Below are 17232 nucleotides of genomic sequence, written 5' to 3'. Positions count from 1 at the left end.
AACACAAAACCCCACCGTTTCCTCGCCGTTTTCACGGCCCTCCCCTCGTCGTCTCGTCTCATCCTCAACGCCACCACCACCCACCCTGCACTCCCCCTTCTTTATTCCCCCGCACATGCCATTGCCATCGCCATTGCCAACCTCACCCTGCTCCTCTCCATCTCCTCCCTCTCCATTGTCAACTCGCCTCGGTTCCTTCATGTCGCCGGCGACGACGGCTGAGTAGAGGTAACAGCGGCGGCGGCGGCGATGGAGGGGAGGTGGGTGGTGGTGTTTTGGGTTTTGGTGGTGATGTGCCGTGGCGCGTGCGGGCTGAACGCGGACGGGGTGCTGCTGCTGTCGTTCAAGTACGCGGTCACCGCCGACCCGCTCGGCGCGCTCGCCGGGTGGGGGTACGCCGACGAGTCGCCGTGCGCGTGGAACGGCGTCGTCTGCAACGGCTTCCCGCAGGCCGACGCCGCGGCGGCGTGGACGGCCAATGTCACCGGGGTGGCGGCGGCGGAGGGGGGCAACTCGAGCGCCGCTGTCCCCGTGCCGTCGAACGGCACGGCGGCGGCGGCGGCCGGGCTCGGCGTCAACGCGTCGCTGGCGGCGGCGGCGACGGTGTCGCGGGTCATCAGCCTCGTGCTGCCCAACGCGCAGCTGTCCGGGTCGCTGCCGCCCGAGCTGGGCCGCGTCGAGCACCTCCGCCACCTCGACCTCTCCGGGAACAGCCTCAACGGCAGCTTGCCGCCGACGCTGCTCAACGCGACCGAGCTCCGGGTGCTCTCGCTCGCCGACAATGACATCTCCGGCGTGCTCCCCGACGGCGGCTCCGTGCCCTACTCGCGCAGCCTCCAGGAGCTCAACCTGTCGAACAACGCGCTCGCCGGGCGCCTTCCGCCCGCTCTCTGCAGGCTCCCGAGCCTCGCCGTGCTTGGCCTCGCCAACAACTACCTCGCCGGCGAGCTCCCCATCGGCGGGCTCGCCGCCTTGGAGGTCGTCGACTTGAGCGCCAACTACTTCAATGGCTCCCTCCCGTCCGACTTCGGCGGGAGCCGGCTACGATTCCTGAACATCTCGTCGAACAAGCTCACCGGCGCGCTACCCACCGAGCTGTCCGCCGTCGTGCCGGCGAACTCGACGGTCGATCTGTCGCACAACAACTTCACCGGCACGGTGCCGCAGGCCGGCCCGTTCGCCGTGCAGCCGGCGGCGGCGTACGAGGGCAACCCGGAGCTGTGCGGGCCGCCGCTGAAGAAGATGTGCTCGATCCCGTCGTCGCTGTCGAACCCGCCGAACGCCACCGACTCGCCGCCGGCGTTCGCGGCCATCCCCAAGAACCCGACCCGCCCATCTCCGGGAGCCCAGGCGCAGGCGCCGCGCGGGCAGGAGAAGCTCCGCCCCGCGGCGATCCTCGCCATCGTCGCCGGCGACCTCGCCGGCGTCGGGCTCCTCTTCATGCTGTTCCTGTACATCTACCACATCAGGAAGAAGAGGCGGCAGCGGCGGCACCATCATCATCAGCAGCAGCAGGATTCGCCGCTGCAGCACAAGAGCAACCGAGCAATCGGCGACGTCAAGACGCTCGACATCGCCGGAGCCAGAGAAGAGAAGGCGTCGACGTCCACAGGCTGCTGCATTGGCCGCAAGAACGACAGCTCGGACGAGAGCTCCGACTGCTCGGCGTCGTCGGGGGCGGAGACCTCCGACGACGACGACGACGGCGACCTCAAGAAGCGGAGCATGAGCTTCATCGGCCGGAGCACGCCGCAGCATCACAGCAAGAAGCACGACCACCCTCATCATCAGGCGGCGGCGGCGCCGCCGGCGCCGGCGACGCTGGTCACCGTCGACGGCGACGGCGAGCTGGAGATGGAGACGCTGCTGAAGGCGTCGGCCTACATCCTCGGCGCCACCGGGTCGAGCATCGTGTACAAGGCCGTGCTCGCCGACGGCACGGCGCTCGCCGTCCGCCGCATCGGCGAGAGCGGCGGCGCCGACAAGCTCAAGGACTTCGAGGCGCAGGTCCGCGCCGTGGCGCGCTTCCGCCACCCGAACATCCTCCGCCTCCGCGGCTTCTACTGGGGCGCCGACGAGAAGCTCCTCATCCATGACTACGCCACCAATGGCAGCCTCGCCAACATCGCCTTCAGCAGTAAGCAAACGCTTCCAATTTCGCTTAAAATTTCCATTTCATTATCTGCGAAACATTGCAATTTTTGGTCAATTAGTTGTACTCGTAGTCATGTATCCGTAGCTGGATTTGATTTGAGCAGATAGCGTACGGGTGACAGTGTTAAGCAAGATCAAACTGGTTCCAACGGTATAATGTCACCTTTAAGCTTTAGTTACAGTGCTGTACTTGAGAGCTTAATCGTACTGGCAAATGGTAATGATAGATAGCTCGTAATTTGGCATTGATTATGCAGGAACAGTAGACCAACTTTATAAGCACTAAATTCACTTGCAAACTAAGCAAAAACTGAGGTGTAGAGATTAGAAATTTTAATGGAAAGATGATGGGCGATTTGCAGGGCGGTTCGGGGCGTCGTCGCCGCTGCAGCTGAGCTTGGAGGCGCGGCTGCGGATCGCGCGCGGCGTGGCGCGCGGGCTGGCGTTCATCCACGAGAAGAAGGGGGTGCACGGCAACGTGAAGCCGAGCAACATCCTGCTCGGCGCCGACATGGAGCCGTGGATCGGCGACTTCGGCCTGGACCGGCTGCTCTCCGGCGAGGCCGTGCACCGGAGCACGGGCGCGTCGGCGAGGCTGTTCGGGAGCAAGCGCTCGATGCACTCGACGAGCAGCCTGCCCGACCTGTCCCAGATGCCCGGCGCCGGCGCCAGCCCATGCGGGTCGTCGTCTGCGGCGACGTCGGCCGCAGCCGCGGCCGCGCCGCCGCCGTACCAGGCGCCGGAGTGCCTCAAGAACCTCAGGCCGAACACCAAGTGGGACGTCTACTCCTTCGGCATGGTGCTCCTGGAGCTCCTCTCCGGGAGGGTCTACTCGGAGGTGGAGCTCTGCCAGTGGCACGCCGGGTTCGTCGTCGAGGAGCGGAGCCGGCTGCTCCGCATGGCCGACCCGACGCTCCGCGGCGAGGCCGACGGCAGGGAGGACGCCCTGCTCGCCTGCTTCAAGCTCGCCTTCGCCTGCTGCGCCATGGCGCCCGGCAAGAGGCCCGCCATGAGGGACGCCGTGCTGGTCCTCGATCGAATACCTTGTTCGTCTTCATCTGCCTCAACCACCACCACCACCACCGCCGCCGCTGCCATTCCTTGATCCAGTGAATTGAATGCCAATGACGACAATTATCAAGGAGGCTGGATGGTCCAAACAACAACAACCACCCCCAAAAAAGAAGGAAAAAAGAGGACGAGATCTTTGTGTGTTAGGAGTGTGTAGATTTGTGTCACTAATTTTGATCCCTGTGATTAACCTCGCGAGAGAGAAAAAAGACCTTAGCTGATGGAGTGCTGATCTAGTAGTGATCTTGTAATCTGTTGCCTCTGATTTGTAATGTGATTGTTACAACCCTTGCATTGCAAACTTGCAATCGCATCCCCTCTCTCTCCCTCTGAAATTTTGTTCAGAGTTTCAGAGTAGCGAATTGCCTCTCTCTCTCTGAAATTTGTTCAGAGTTTCAGACTGAATTCCGTAGTAGCGAATTGCAGTGGCTGCACGGCGTTGTCAGCCGGTCGGCTTCCCGGCAAAATGTGGTGCCGTCTTCATCTTCATCTCAGCGACCAGACCATGCATGGGAATGCGAGCTCATTGCTGATGCTTCCACGGCTGGCAAGATGGACCACGGGAAGGAAAGGAATGAGACTGAATTTTTTGGGGTTGGAGAGCCGTGGAAGATGATGCAGGATTTTGGCGTTTCGAGCACATAAACAGGCAGCCGTGTCTGCCGGGTTGCATTGCAGGGTATATGTCGTTGCTGGCCTCCTATTTGCATGTGAGTATTGGTGTCTGTGTGCCAAGAACAAGTTGGGTTTCTTTTCCTTGTCCCAAACGGACCAGCCGTATACGGGACGTAGTAAACAGTTTTCAGAAATTTCGTCGGAAATGGATCGGTTTTGAGAGGTTATTACACAGTTCGAGCATTTCGAATGGCTGCATGATACAACTACTGAAGGTGGTTAATAACCATTGGAGTTACCACCATTCCACGGTTTGACGGTTACCGCAAGGTTTACCGTGGTTTTAAAAACTGAGAAAGTTGATAACCGTGAAAACCGCACACTTTTACCCATGTTAGAAGGACATGTTTATCTATCTTGTCCAATGTCCATTCTTATGTCAATGTCTTCCTTTTATCCAAAAACCGGGTAAATACATGATGAAAAACATGGAAACCACGCAAAAAAGTTGAAAAAAAAGGATTCCACATATAGCTAAGATAATATCAGACAATCTTTCAAAGTTCCAATAAACTCAACTTTATTTGTCATATATGAAATTTAGAAGCAACAGAGGAAAAGAAAAACTAACAATAACAATAACCTTTTTCTTTATGATTTGTTAATTTTATATCTCACAAACAAAGCTAGGTTCGTTCTTACAACTTTGCATGGTTGTCTATTTAAACCTTTGCTATGTGTGCTTTTTTCTAAAAAAGAACTTCTATACAAAAGTTTCCAAGTTTTCTTAAAAAAAAGGTGTGGTTTTCACTGTATTCTGTATACTTCCCCCTGAAATCTCCTTTGGAACGTCATTTCAAAGCATGCAGAAATCAAACCTACTACTCCTATGAAAATCACGCGATGTTCACAAACAATTTCAGTGTTCCAATGAAGACCTAGAATATAATACTCCCTCCGTTCATAATATAACGGATTTTGACATTTTGCTTGTACTGTTTAACCACTCGTCTTATTCAAAAAATTTGTGAAAATATAAAAAACGAAAAGTTATGCTTAAAGTACTTTGGATAATAAAGTAAGTCACAAATAAAATAAATAATAATTCTATTTTTTTTTTTGAATAAGATGAATGGTTAAACACTATAAGCAAAATATCAAAATTTCTTATATTAGGGGACGGAGGGAGTAGATGCTTGGAAATGATGGACAAATCAACATACCGTACCTTAACAGCTTGTTCTTAAAATAAGGCTCTGTACGGCATTTCAATAAGATATAAACCAAATTTTGAACATATCCAGTAGTATGTTAGTTGGCAGCTGCACAAGTAGCTAATATCAAACGGAGACTGATTAAGACGTAAGTGAAGGCTTGATCACGGCGCTTCCCTCTAAACCGCATTCAGATCTGACACGAAGGAATATGGTAATATGCAATCAAAGTTGAGAACGAAAGCTGCTAAGCAAAGTCAGCATATGGATTTTTTTTCTCTTTTTTTTTTTGGTCCCAGAGGATCAGAATACAAGCAGTAGTACAGTACAGTGATAGTGCAGGAGCATGCTTCAACTACACTGCTTATGGGCACATGGATGACAGATACTGGTGTGGGAACACAAATGGCAATGTTGACCATGGCTATGGGTGCTCAAAGAAGTTCATTAATAAGTCAAGAGAAACATATATTCCAGATGAAGTTAATACAGCTGTGAGTTATGTTAACCTAGATAGATCCGACAGTAGGGTGCAAACAGAACAAATGAAGATGGGAGGTCTGAAGAACTGATTGGATAAAGGATTATCATAACTTCTGTCAGAGCAAAATCCAGCTTTCAGATCTCTACTGTACAACCAACATTATCATGCACTGTTTACAAGAAAAAAAATTTGCATGAACAAAGCTTTAAGCAGATCTGCACCAGAAAAAAAAAGGAGAATTATATACAAGGTAGAAATCTGGCTCAACACTGACCTATTTGTTTGATGCAGATATTCTTTGAGGTTCAGTAAACATCTGTCTCTGTTATCATAAGCTATGCAATCAGTTCAGGATTCAACTGCACTGCATAGGTTTCTGATTTAAAGAAATAAAAATCAGATGCACCACCATAGTGGTCAAGCATGACATCGCCTTGTCAGTTGATCAGTGAGTTTGGTTGGAAATCATCAGGTGATGTCCTTGGATTAGTACTTGATCACATGATGCCGCAGCCACAATTCATACATAATCATGTGAAATGCGTCGTACGGAACAGGAGGTGAATGCCACTCGAAGTGTTTCTGAACCTGCAATCCGAGAGATATTTCAGTGATATATCAGCATTAATATCTCTCAACTCAAAGCATAAACACAGTGAGTGCTCCTAATTAATGCTTATTATTAGATCAACACACGTTAGAATAATGAAATATTCTCTAGTCAACAGGACAACAAGAACAAGATAGAATCTGAGACAAAGAACATGGCCATTCCTGATACTACTGGCTTTATTTAAACACACAACTGACTGCTGATGTCATGGCTCATGTCTGCTACTCAAAAATAACGAACCAACCTGAACTAGCGACTTGTGTAATGAAACAAATTCTTTCTGTGATAAAGACTTCAAGATACTCTTTAGCTCATAAACATCGCTCTCCTTCAGGACAACAGCGAATTTTCTCCAGTTAAGGATACCACTGAAACGTAGGTCATAATAGTCTGACAAAATAACTGGAAGGATGAAAACAGAAAAATTAGAAATAACATCTGGGAGATTCCTCAAAAGCATAATTCCCTAGTAAAGGGGGGGTGGGGGGGTGGGGAGAGATTGGTCGAATGAAAATCTTGTAGAAGCACTAACCTGGCATACAACCATAGTGTATGGAATCAGAGATACGAGCACTATTAACTTGAGAACCACCAGGGCATACGCAAAACTTGGTCCGAAAGAAATGCTTCTGGTAAACTAAATTTCCGATAGCTCTGTTAATCCGGTTGTTGCTGATAGCAAGCTCAGTATCATTCTCCCAGATTCGTGCTAAAATAACTCTTATTTTGGAATTGCGATGGCCAGCCCAAAAACCAAGTATTGTCCTGTTTCCATTTTTTTAAAAAAAAAACACCAAGGGCATTTTCAGCATCTTGTTCAAAACTATAATGCATTTTCAGAAATTAGAAAGTCTCATTTCGACCTGTTCTCAATGTCATTTCCTCCTGCAGGAAGAGCAAATGGCTGCAATATTTGTGGAAGAGCGACATCCTTGTGCGGGATATAGCCAGCATTATAGCTCGGTGAACATACCACTCTGATAGAGTTCTTAATGATAAAGGGAAGCCCTTCGAATGCTCTAACACCAACATCATGGCATGTAACGAAAAAATGGTCAGCCCCCACCCCCCAGTGTCCTGTTCCAGTAAGGGTACTTGTTTATCAAGCTCTCAACATAATTCTGAACTATTATTGTCATATTCTCATAAGAAGTACCCTGCAAAGCTAAAGATGGCGCATATATTAACGATGCCAAATTGCTTTAACAAAAGTGCCCCAACATTGGAAAGGAAATAAACATGCAAGCTTAATTTAACTAACAGATTGTAACATCAAAGTAGTAGGAAATACATAATATCACAGCACCAAAGCCGAAATAATTGCATCAAACTACCAAAGAAGAACAAAAATTTTAACAACTTAATCCAAGAATCCACCATTAATTTGCTAAATACCAGAAATCAAATGGAACACTTTAAAGTTTTTCAATAATGAGATTCTATTTCTTGTCTAATTCAAAAATGATCCATTCATACTTCAGTGAGTTTGCACAAATTGAAAATGTAGTGCCAGACTACCAGTATTACAGGTCCGCTTGATCCGTTGCTCGAATTGTCATGCTTACCACGAAATGATGAACAAAGCGGACACCACCAGTACAAATCAAGAAACAAAATAGATCGATCATATGATCGAATATGCAAGATTAACCACGCATATGTAACGAGTAGCAAAGAACTGGGGACCTTGCCGCGCATCTTGTGGGGCGAAATGGGGACGAAGAAGAGGTGCGCCTTCTCGAGGTCGTCGGTGCGGAAGCGGCTCTCGCGAATGTTCTGGAAGAAGTAGCCCTCGCTGGCGTACTTGCCGGTCAGCTTCCGCGGCGTCTGGTAGAACGTGCCGGGGTCGCCGTCGGGGTAGACGAACACCCTGAAGCTCCTCTCCATCTCCGCGTACCCCGCCGAGAACACCGCCGGCGAGTGGTACACCTCCGACGCGGCGGCGGCGGGATTAGGGGAGAATGATTGGGCATCGGAGAGGGAGGGGGCGGCGGTGGGGCGGAGCGAGCGGAGGGAGAGGAAGGAGACCAAGAAGAGGGCCAGGGCGGAGAGTAAGTGGAGTGCTCGTGGGAGTTTGTGTCAAGGACCGGCCAGATTCAGTCCTCAAACTTCAGTGATTTCAGAGAAGATTTGGCTCAGTGGCTAACCTAATAGGAATAACAAGAAAAGTAAATGCAGAATAGGAAGAACAAAAGAACTGGGTGCCGCAAGACTTAAGGATAATATTAGGGTTCAAGTTTGTGATACAGATTCAGAGCTTCAACTCAGCTTTTAACCCAACGCCAACACAAACAGACAAATGGATGACGTGCACAGTACGGTGCCTGATAGCTACAGCTACTACTAGTAATGATGTGCACCGTTGGATTCACATCACTTTCCTTGCGAATCGTTAAGCGATGATCTGAGCCGTCCACTTCCTTCTTCACTGCTTCTCCTCTTATTTCTTCAGACATTTAGTTTCAGCATTCTCAAACTGAATATTTTCAGTTCCTGTCAATCCTCCCCCCTTGAGTCCCATGTTCTCATGGTTTGAAAGCTGGAAAAACCTTGGCAATGAAAGATGCATCCTCCCAGGTGGCTGCTTCTGCTGGTAAGTTTGCCCAATGAACCTTCCATTGCACAACCGGCTCATTGTTGCGTGGAATCATCCTCCTTTCCAAAACAGCAACAGGTTCTGTTAGTACATTCCCTTCAGCGTCAATGAGAGGCAAGGCTGTTTCAGGTACTGCCTTGGGCCCAAGGTGCTTCTTTAGCTGGCTAACATGGAACACCGGATGAATGAGACTTCCTTCTTGTAGTAACAATCTATATGCTACTGCCCCCACCTTCTCAGTCACACGAAATGGTCCATAATACTTGGAATGTAGCTTCAGGGAACCGTGCAATCCCAATGAATTATGCCGGTACGGTTGCATTTTCAAATAAGCCATGTCCCCAACTTCTAGTGTTCTCTCACTCCTTCTCCTGTCTGCAAAATACTTCATTCTTGCCTGAGCCTTTTCAAGATTAGATTTAACCGCTTCAAAGATTGCAGCCTTAGCCTGCTCCCTGTTCCTTGCCCCTTCCACCAATGATGATGGCAACATGTGTTCAGCAACCAAAGGAGGCTTAACCCCATGTAATGCCTGGTATGGAGACATCCCCAAAGAAGTGTGAAAGTTTGTATTATACCACCATTCAGCGTGTGATTGTAAGGAATACCATTTCTTCGGTCTGATAGACGTCATACACCTTAGATAATTCTCCAGACACTGATTCACTCTCTCCGTTTGCCCATCCGTTTGAGGATGATACGCACTACTGAAATGCAGTCTCACTCCTGCCTGTTTGAACACATCCTTCTACACTTGGCTAGTGAATATTCTGTCTCTATCACTTCCAATCACAATAGGCAGCCTATGATGTTTATAAAAATTGTCTTTGAATTTCTCCAGGATTTGTTCAGCTGTGAATGGGTGGCTTAAAGCAATGAAGTGTGCATACTTAGTCAATCGATCTACAATCACCCAGATTACATCCTTTCCTTCAGATTTAGACAGCCCCTCGACAAAATCCATGGAAATATGAGTCCATGCCATATCTGGTATAGGGAGTGGTTGCAGGAGCCTTGGACTCAACTGATTCTCACCCTTGTTCTTTTGACGGACTGCACACATCTTAACATACTGTTTGATATCCTCCTTCATTTTGGGCCAATAGAACAACAGTTTTACCCTCTGGTATGTTCCCCTTTCACCTGAATGTCCTCCCAAGGCTGAATCATGGAACGATTTCTTAAGTTGTTCTCTCAAAGTTCCCCCACTCCCAATCACAATTCTGTCTTTATACCTCAAAATTCCTCCACTCAGGGAGTAGGGTGGTTGGGCCTGACCATCTATTCTTAGTTTTGCTTCCAGCACTAGGCACTTTTCATCTCCTTTGTAGCTTTCTATTACCTCCTGCACCCATTTGGGTATCACCAATGTGACTACTTGCAATTGCTCTACTTGAGGCTTTCTAGATAAAGCATCAGCAGCTCTATTCTCCTTTCCCTTCTTGTACTCAATCTTATAATCGTAGCCCAACAATTTAACCAACAGCTTATATTGTACTCCTTCAGTAATTCTCTATTCATTAATGTACCTGAGGGAAGCTTGATCAGTCCTGATAATCACTGATGTCCCCATGAAGTAGTGCTTCCATTTCTTAAGGGCCTCCAAAATAGCTAGAGCTTCCTTGTCATAGGTTGAATATCCAGCTGCTCTAGGTCCAATTGCCTTGCTTATGTAAGCAATCGGTCTGCCCCCCTGCATCAACACAGCACCAATTCCACTTCCACTAGCATCAGCCTCCAGTATAAATGGTTGAGTAAAATCAAGTAAGGCTAGTACAGGAGCTTGTGCCAATCTACTCTTGATTTCATCAAAAGATTGTTGCTGTTTTTCTTCCCATTTGAATCCCATCTTCTTAAGAGAATCAAACATGGGTCTGCAAATAACCCCAAAGTTCTGTATGAATCTCCTGTAATATCCTGCTAGTCCCAAGAATCCCCTCAACTCAGTTATATTGGTTGGTGTTGGCCATTCTCTCACAGCCCGAATCTTTTCAGGGTCTGTGGCTACTCCTGCATCACTTATGACATACCCCAAGTATTCCACCTGTCTTTGCCCAAATACACATTTACTTCGTTTGGCAAAGAGTTGATTTGTCCTTAATATTTCCATAGCTTTGCTCACATGTTCAACATGTTCTTGCAAAGTCTTGCTGTATATGAGAATATCATCGAAGAACACTAATACAAACTTTCTCAGATGTTCTGCCAAAATTCTGTTCATCAAGACTTGGAACGTAGCAGGAGCATTAGTTAGGCCGAAGGGCATAACAACAAACTCAAAGTGACCCATATGTGTACTGAATGATGTCTTAGGTACATCCTTCACATCCATCCGGATCTGGTGATACCCCGACCTCAAATCAATCTTTGAAAAGTACTTCGAACCATGGAGCTCGTCAAGTAAGTCTTCTATAACTGGAATAGGGTACTTATTCTTGATGGTGTTGGAGTTTAGCTGCCTATAATCAATACACATCCTCCAAGACCCATCCTTTTTCTTAACCAAAATAGCCGGGGAAGAGTATGGACTCATACTTGGCTTGATGGTGTTAGAACTGATCAATTGCTTAACTAACTCCTCCATAGCATTCTTTTGGTTGTGTGGCAACCGGTAAGGCCTCACATTAACAGGCTTAGCTCCAGGAACTAGGGGTATGGTATGATCACAGTCTCTAGTGGGAGGCAACATTTTTGGCTCCTCAAAAACATCCTCAAAATTTGCCAATACTTTCTCAATTGATTCAAGAGTCCCATGACCTTCCTTCTCCTTCTGGACTGATTTCATGTATAACACTGCACCGGCCATTCCCTGATCGATCCACTTCTCCATTTTATGCATACTAATCATGAAGTTTCTTGCTGGCACTGTCACATCCGAAAGCACCACTACACTTCCCCCTTTGTTCACTGTCATCTCTTTTGTTTTCAAATTGAGAGAAACAGGACTGTACTGGCGAATCCAGTCACAGCCAAAAATAATATCATATCCCTTCATCTCCAAAACTCTGAAAGTTGTCACAAATTGTTCCCCTTGGATTGAATATACTTGCTGATGGCATTGTGCCCCAGTATATAGAAATTCCCTATTTGCAACCCTAACTGGGATTGACTCACAATTTTTGATCTCCAGTTTGGCTCTTCTCACTAGTGCAGGTGATATGAAGGTTGTAGTACTACCACTGTCTACTAAAGCAGAAGCTGTTACCTGCCCCATCCTCACCTTCAAGGTTAGAGTTGTGGCTCCCTTCTCTCCATTGCTAATGGCATGCATTGCTATTTCTGGTTCCCCCCTATTTTTGTTCTTCCCTTTTGGGCTGTCAGGTGGTGTAGTATACTCTACCTCTCCTTCAGGTGATTCATACTCCTCTTCTTCCTCTTCTCCCCCATCTTCTTCTTCCATAGCCACCAAATATATTTGTTTGTTGGCTTTACACACCTTTCCATGCCCATCTAAAGCATTTGCCACTCCATTTCACCTTCCCCCTGTTTCACTTTTCTCTTCCTTCCCCTTAACTTCCATTTTACTGGTACTAGCCCAATCATTCTTTTTCTCATTCCTGTGGAAGCCACTACCACCCCTGTTTGTTTGAGGACCACTATCATAGTTCCTTGCATGCTCATAAGCCTGAACTAGAGAGTGAATCCCCATCGACTTCAGTGGTCTTTTGATGTGTTCCTTCAGCCCTGAGATGAAATAGTCCAGAAAGTACTCTTCATTGAGGTTTGGGTTGTTTCTCTTGACAAGGGGCATGATTTCCTCAAATTTGTCTATGTAAGTCTCCACAGAACTATATTGCTTCAAGTTTCTAAAGGTATCAGTGATCTCCACTTTAGATTTTGCAGCAAATCTTTTACAAACCATTGTACAAAATTCAGGCCAAGTCAGAGTTTCCGTGGGAATATCATAACTGTCTATCCACTGATCAGCCTTGCCAGTGATATAGACCTCAGCCACCAATACCTTCTCTTCTTCAGGAGTCTTGGTCAAGGAAAAATACTTGTTTGCCTTCCTGATCCATGCCTCAGGGTGCTCTCCATTAAACTCAGGAAAATTGAACTTCTTAGGGCCTTTCTTCACCTCTTCTGCATATTGATTCCTTCCCCTATGCCCATGTTGCTCATTCACTACATTACCCGTACCTCTTGTCTATTTGGTGGTGGCTGATTTTCTGTTTGTGTTGGTGGCTCTTGGTGGGGAAACATCCAAGGATGATGAAATTGGGGGTACTGTGGATAGTAGTATGGGGAAGTGTGGTAGTTCATCATGTGGGCATTGGGGTGGAAGTATTGAGTTCCAAAGCTATTTTGTGGTGGGATTGTTTGGGTTGGAAAGAATACTGATGCATTAATCTCAGGTACAAAGAAAATTGGTGGATTCATTGGTGGATTCATCTGAGGGATATGACTACCAATGCTAGGAGTGACAACTGCAGTGAATGATTCTGGTTGCGACATGGAACAAGAAACTCCTCTCAGATCTACAGCTCCTGGGGTGGAAGGGAACATACTCATACCTTCAATTTTGTGGGCTGTTTGGGTTGCAGATTGAGCAGTCCCCGGTGTTCTCACAGCGTCGATCTTCTCCTTGGCTTCCTTCCCTGAACAGCTCGCTGTTGAGCTCAGCATCTCCTGAATAGCCTTCAGTGACTGCATCATCTCATCGCGATGGATCTGAGCTTGTACAGCTTGGTTCTGGATCTGCTCATGGATGGCCTTGTTCTCTTCCTCGATCTTCTCTTGCAACTCAGCCATAGTTTGCCTCAGCTCTCCTACTTCTCCTGCCCACGCCGGTTCTTGCTCCTCCAAAACAGTTTCAAGATTTTTTCCCCTTCCCATTTTCGAACAGCAGCAAGTTGGGGATTTTACAGAGAAAAAACAAAGTCTTCTCCAACCTTTCCTGCTCTGCTCTCAGATCTGCCCCCAAATCGAGTTTCCCAGCCTGGCTCCGGAATTTTACAGAGAGTACTTGTCTCTCAAACTCTCACCAGCTTAGAACCACTCAGATCTGGGAGCTGGCCAAGAATCGAATTGCTCTGATACCAATTTGTCAAGGACCGGCCAGATTTAGTCCTCAAACTTCAGTGATTTCAGAGAAGATTTGGCTCAGTGGCTAACCTAATGGGAATAACAAGAAAAGTAAATGCAGAATAGGAAGAACAAAAGAACTGGGCGCCGCAAGACTTAAGGATAATATTAGGGTTCAAGTTTGTGATACAAATTCAGAGCTTCAACTCAGCTTTTAACCCAACGCCAACACAAATAGACAAATGGATGACGTGCACAGTACGGTGCCTGATAGCTACAGCTACTACTAGTAATGATGTGCACCGTTGGATTCACATCACTTTCCTTGCGAATTGTTAAGCGATGATCTGAGCCGTCCACTTCCTTCTTCACTGCTTCTCCTCTCATTTCTTTAGACATTCAGTTTCAGCATTCCCAAACTGAATATTTTCAGTTCCTGTCAGTTTGGAGGATGGCGCGGCGGCGGCGGGGAGGCGGCCGGCCATCGCCGGAGACGAGCGGGAGTCGCCGGAGTTGGAGAGGAGCACGTGATGGAGGGGGTAGATTGGAAGGGAGGGATAAGTGAGGGGGTAATTCGTAAAAGTGATTTACTGAAAATCAAAGTGCATTGGAAGAAAATTCACGTAAAATTTTGTAAGCTATAGTACAGAATTTATGTAGAGTTTTTATTAACCTATTTTCTGTCATTCAAGTTTCAAACAGTGATAAATTGCTGAGGTGAGGACTTTATTCTCTATAACAGATTTCTCCGTTTTTCAAACAATGACAAATTACTGAGATGAAGACTTATTTTCGCTGAAAGACAAAATACTGAGATGAAGACTTATTTTCGCTGAAACATAGTATTACTCCATTTTCAAACAGTGACAATTTTCTGAGGTGAAGCCTTATTTTCAAACAGTGAAATGCATATACACCCACTGATCCAGGCAGAAATACATAACACAATCATCCAAACTAGTTCACACGCAGATACAAGATTGCAAAATATATTCACCACTGTAATTCATATCACAAATGAGTGAAAAGGTTTCAGTTTCAGTTTCAATGCATATGATCTAGATGTCTAGATGGTCATATTGCATTTACAGCTATTAATATCTATTGTCATGGACCTTTTAGATCCCATTGAGAGTAATCACAATCTGGCGAGGAGTAGCGTAGTCTCGATGTTCACAGAGCCATATACCCTGAAAAGAATAAAATGTCTAAATATGAGGTAAAAAAAATTGCAGGTTATGTCGCAGTTAAAAAAAATGCAGGCTATTGACTACTCTAGTATGAGGTTGACCAACAAATTCAGCATACGACTGACAGGTTATGTCGCGGTTAATAACTAGAACTGTACTGTATTCTTTATCTGGAAACTAGAGGCTCTGCGGAATTTCAATCAGGTTCAACTAGAAATAGAGCCTTAAATAGAAATAGTGGAAACTGGAAACTAAGATGTTTGACCTATAGTGTTAAATAAACTGGAAACTAAAGAGATGCTCTGTAGTTAAAGGGGTAAATATTTTCCAGCACCTGCCAAGTTCCCATGTTGAGACGCCCATCAGTGATAGGAATCCTGATGCAATGAAAAAGATGTTACAAATATTTTGGGGACGCAACAACAAATTATGGGCGCAAGGGAAAAGGGAGCACATACGTCAGGGCACAACCAAACATCGACGATTTAATATGTGCTGGCATGTCGTCTGGCCCTGCAATCAGAACACGACTATTAATGAGGGAACCTACGACCAATTTTTAATCCTTACATATGAAAATGCATACAGTCATGAAATTTTTTAAAATATTTCTAGACATGAGGTATGGTATCATCTGCTACCCCACAAAATTTCAATTCAAAACACAACTTGTATAAGGATAAACAAAAGAGAAATGCCATTGGGGAGTAAAGTGTCCAATGGTATTTCAGAGGCATAGTGAGCCAAAGAGAAGTTTGGTGGTCAAATGCTCTGATAAAATGTTAGGGAAGTGAAGTAGAATTTTTTTTTTCAAAAAAAAAAGGAACTATGCACTCTAAAGTGCTAAGCAGTATATATTATTAACTAAACACAAATGTTGTAATAGAAAACACCATATGCCAGTCTTATGAGGCTTCACAGTTTCAGACAACCAACCTTCTATGGTGTGCCTCCATGGAGCAGATGGACCCTGATCACAATAAATAAAATGATCAATCAGTCATATCAATTAGAACCACTTGAATAGAAACAAATAATAAATTTTTGAGTCATTAACCTCTGGGACAATGCGACTAAGAAATGTTTCAGTGTCAAACTGGACATCGGAGTCATAGTTCTCATTGATAGTCAACGAAGCACTGGTGTGCTGCACTGTAGGGCATAACGAATTAACCATTTAATAAATACTATAAACAATAGAAATTGAGCACTAAAAGCATACTAACTAGACACCCCATATTATATTCCTTGGCTAAAAATTAGCCAATGACACTGTAAAGTTTTCCTGATATATGTTTGGAGTTTTTGGTTTATACTCTCTTGAAACAAAACAGAGGAGCTTTCTGTCCTCATTAACCTGGAATATATGTAATTACAAATCTAAATAAGTAGTAAATGGGACATCCATTCTTATCTTTTACACTACACGCACACCTCCTCATACTACCAAGATCACAATTACACACATGAATGAATATGTTCTCCTTCCCCAATCTGTTGTACTGAGAGGACAAGGATGCCAAGTACCAACGAACTCTTCAAATTGATTCTATGTTGACTCTCTCCTATGTAACAAATGCAAATTCAACGCACAGCTAAATAATCATTAGAACATCTCTTTGATATCCATTTTGGCAGGACAATCATGTATATAGATAATTGGTCAGATAAACATGATGCGCCAGATCAATATTTCCGCAAATTTCCCTTTGCAAAATTGCAATATTCTATACCATCAGTTCATCACCAAACAAGAACAAGAAAACAATAACACAAATTGCATCGGGTGAGTGTCTGCATATATATACATACAGAACAGATGTGCCATGCCGCACTTGAACTCGGAGAGGTCGTCTCTTATCCCGTTCACAATCTGCAACGGCCAAGAAACAACAAGAGGATAGCAATTAGCACCAATCTTCGCAATCACACCATTGTAGAACCCAAAACTTGTGGGTGGGGGACGCAGGGGTGGAGAGGCGGAGGCACCTTGGGGGTGATGAGGTGGCAGCCGCGGCGCTGCGGCGGGATGACGACGGTCCTCTGGGCCCAGCGTGGGGCCAACGAGCCGGCGGCCGACGATGGCGCGGAGGCGGCGAGCTCGCACCGGACGGCGCCGGCGCCGGCGCGCGCGCCACGGCGGGGCCGCGCGAAGACGGCGGAAGCCGAGGAGACGATGGGCGGAGCCCACGCGGGTGCTGCCGCCTGCATCACTGAATTGAGCGGCGGCGCGGCGAGGGTGTGTGTGGTGACTTGCGACGAGCGGCGGC

General features: G+C 46.6%; 2 protein-coding genes across 2 annotated transcripts; one reads left to right on the top strand and one right to left on the bottom strand.

Annotated features, from left to right (window-relative positions):
• Positions 1 to 3538, top strand: LOC4341615 (probable LRR receptor-like serine/threonine-protein kinase At4g37250). Its single transcript, XM_015787647.3, has 2 exons — positions 1 to 2137; positions 2517 to 3538. The coding sequence occupies exons 1-2, from the start codon at positions 250 to 252 to the stop codon at positions 3257 to 3259; spliced, it is 2631 nt and encodes an 876-aa protein (XP_015643133.1). The 5' UTR covers positions 1 to 249; the 3' UTR covers positions 3260 to 3538.
• Positions 3539 to 14745: 11207 nt separating this feature from the next.
• On the bottom strand, positions 14746 to 17229 carry LOC4341612 (uncharacterized). The gene is made up of 7 exons (XM_015786103.3): positions 16952 to 17229; positions 16775 to 16835; positions 16020 to 16114; positions 15899 to 15932; positions 15421 to 15475; positions 15297 to 15339; positions 14746 to 14962 (listed from the first exon to the last, which is right to left on the bottom strand). Exons 1-7 carry the CDS (start codon positions 17171 to 17173, stop codon positions 14891 to 14893), a joined length of 582 nt encoding a protein of 193 aa, XP_015641589.1. The 5' UTR covers positions 17174 to 17229; the 3' UTR covers positions 14746 to 14890.
• Positions 17230 to 17232: the final 3 nt, after the last annotated feature.

This window comes from Oryza sativa, chromosome 6 (assembly GCF_034140825.1).
Source record: "Oryza sativa Japonica Group chromosome 6, ASM3414082v1".
Classification (NCBI taxonomy): domain Eukaryota; kingdom Viridiplantae; phylum Streptophyta; class Magnoliopsida; order Poales; family Poaceae; genus Oryza; species Oryza sativa.
This window is presented reverse-complemented; position numbering and strand designations above follow the sequence as displayed.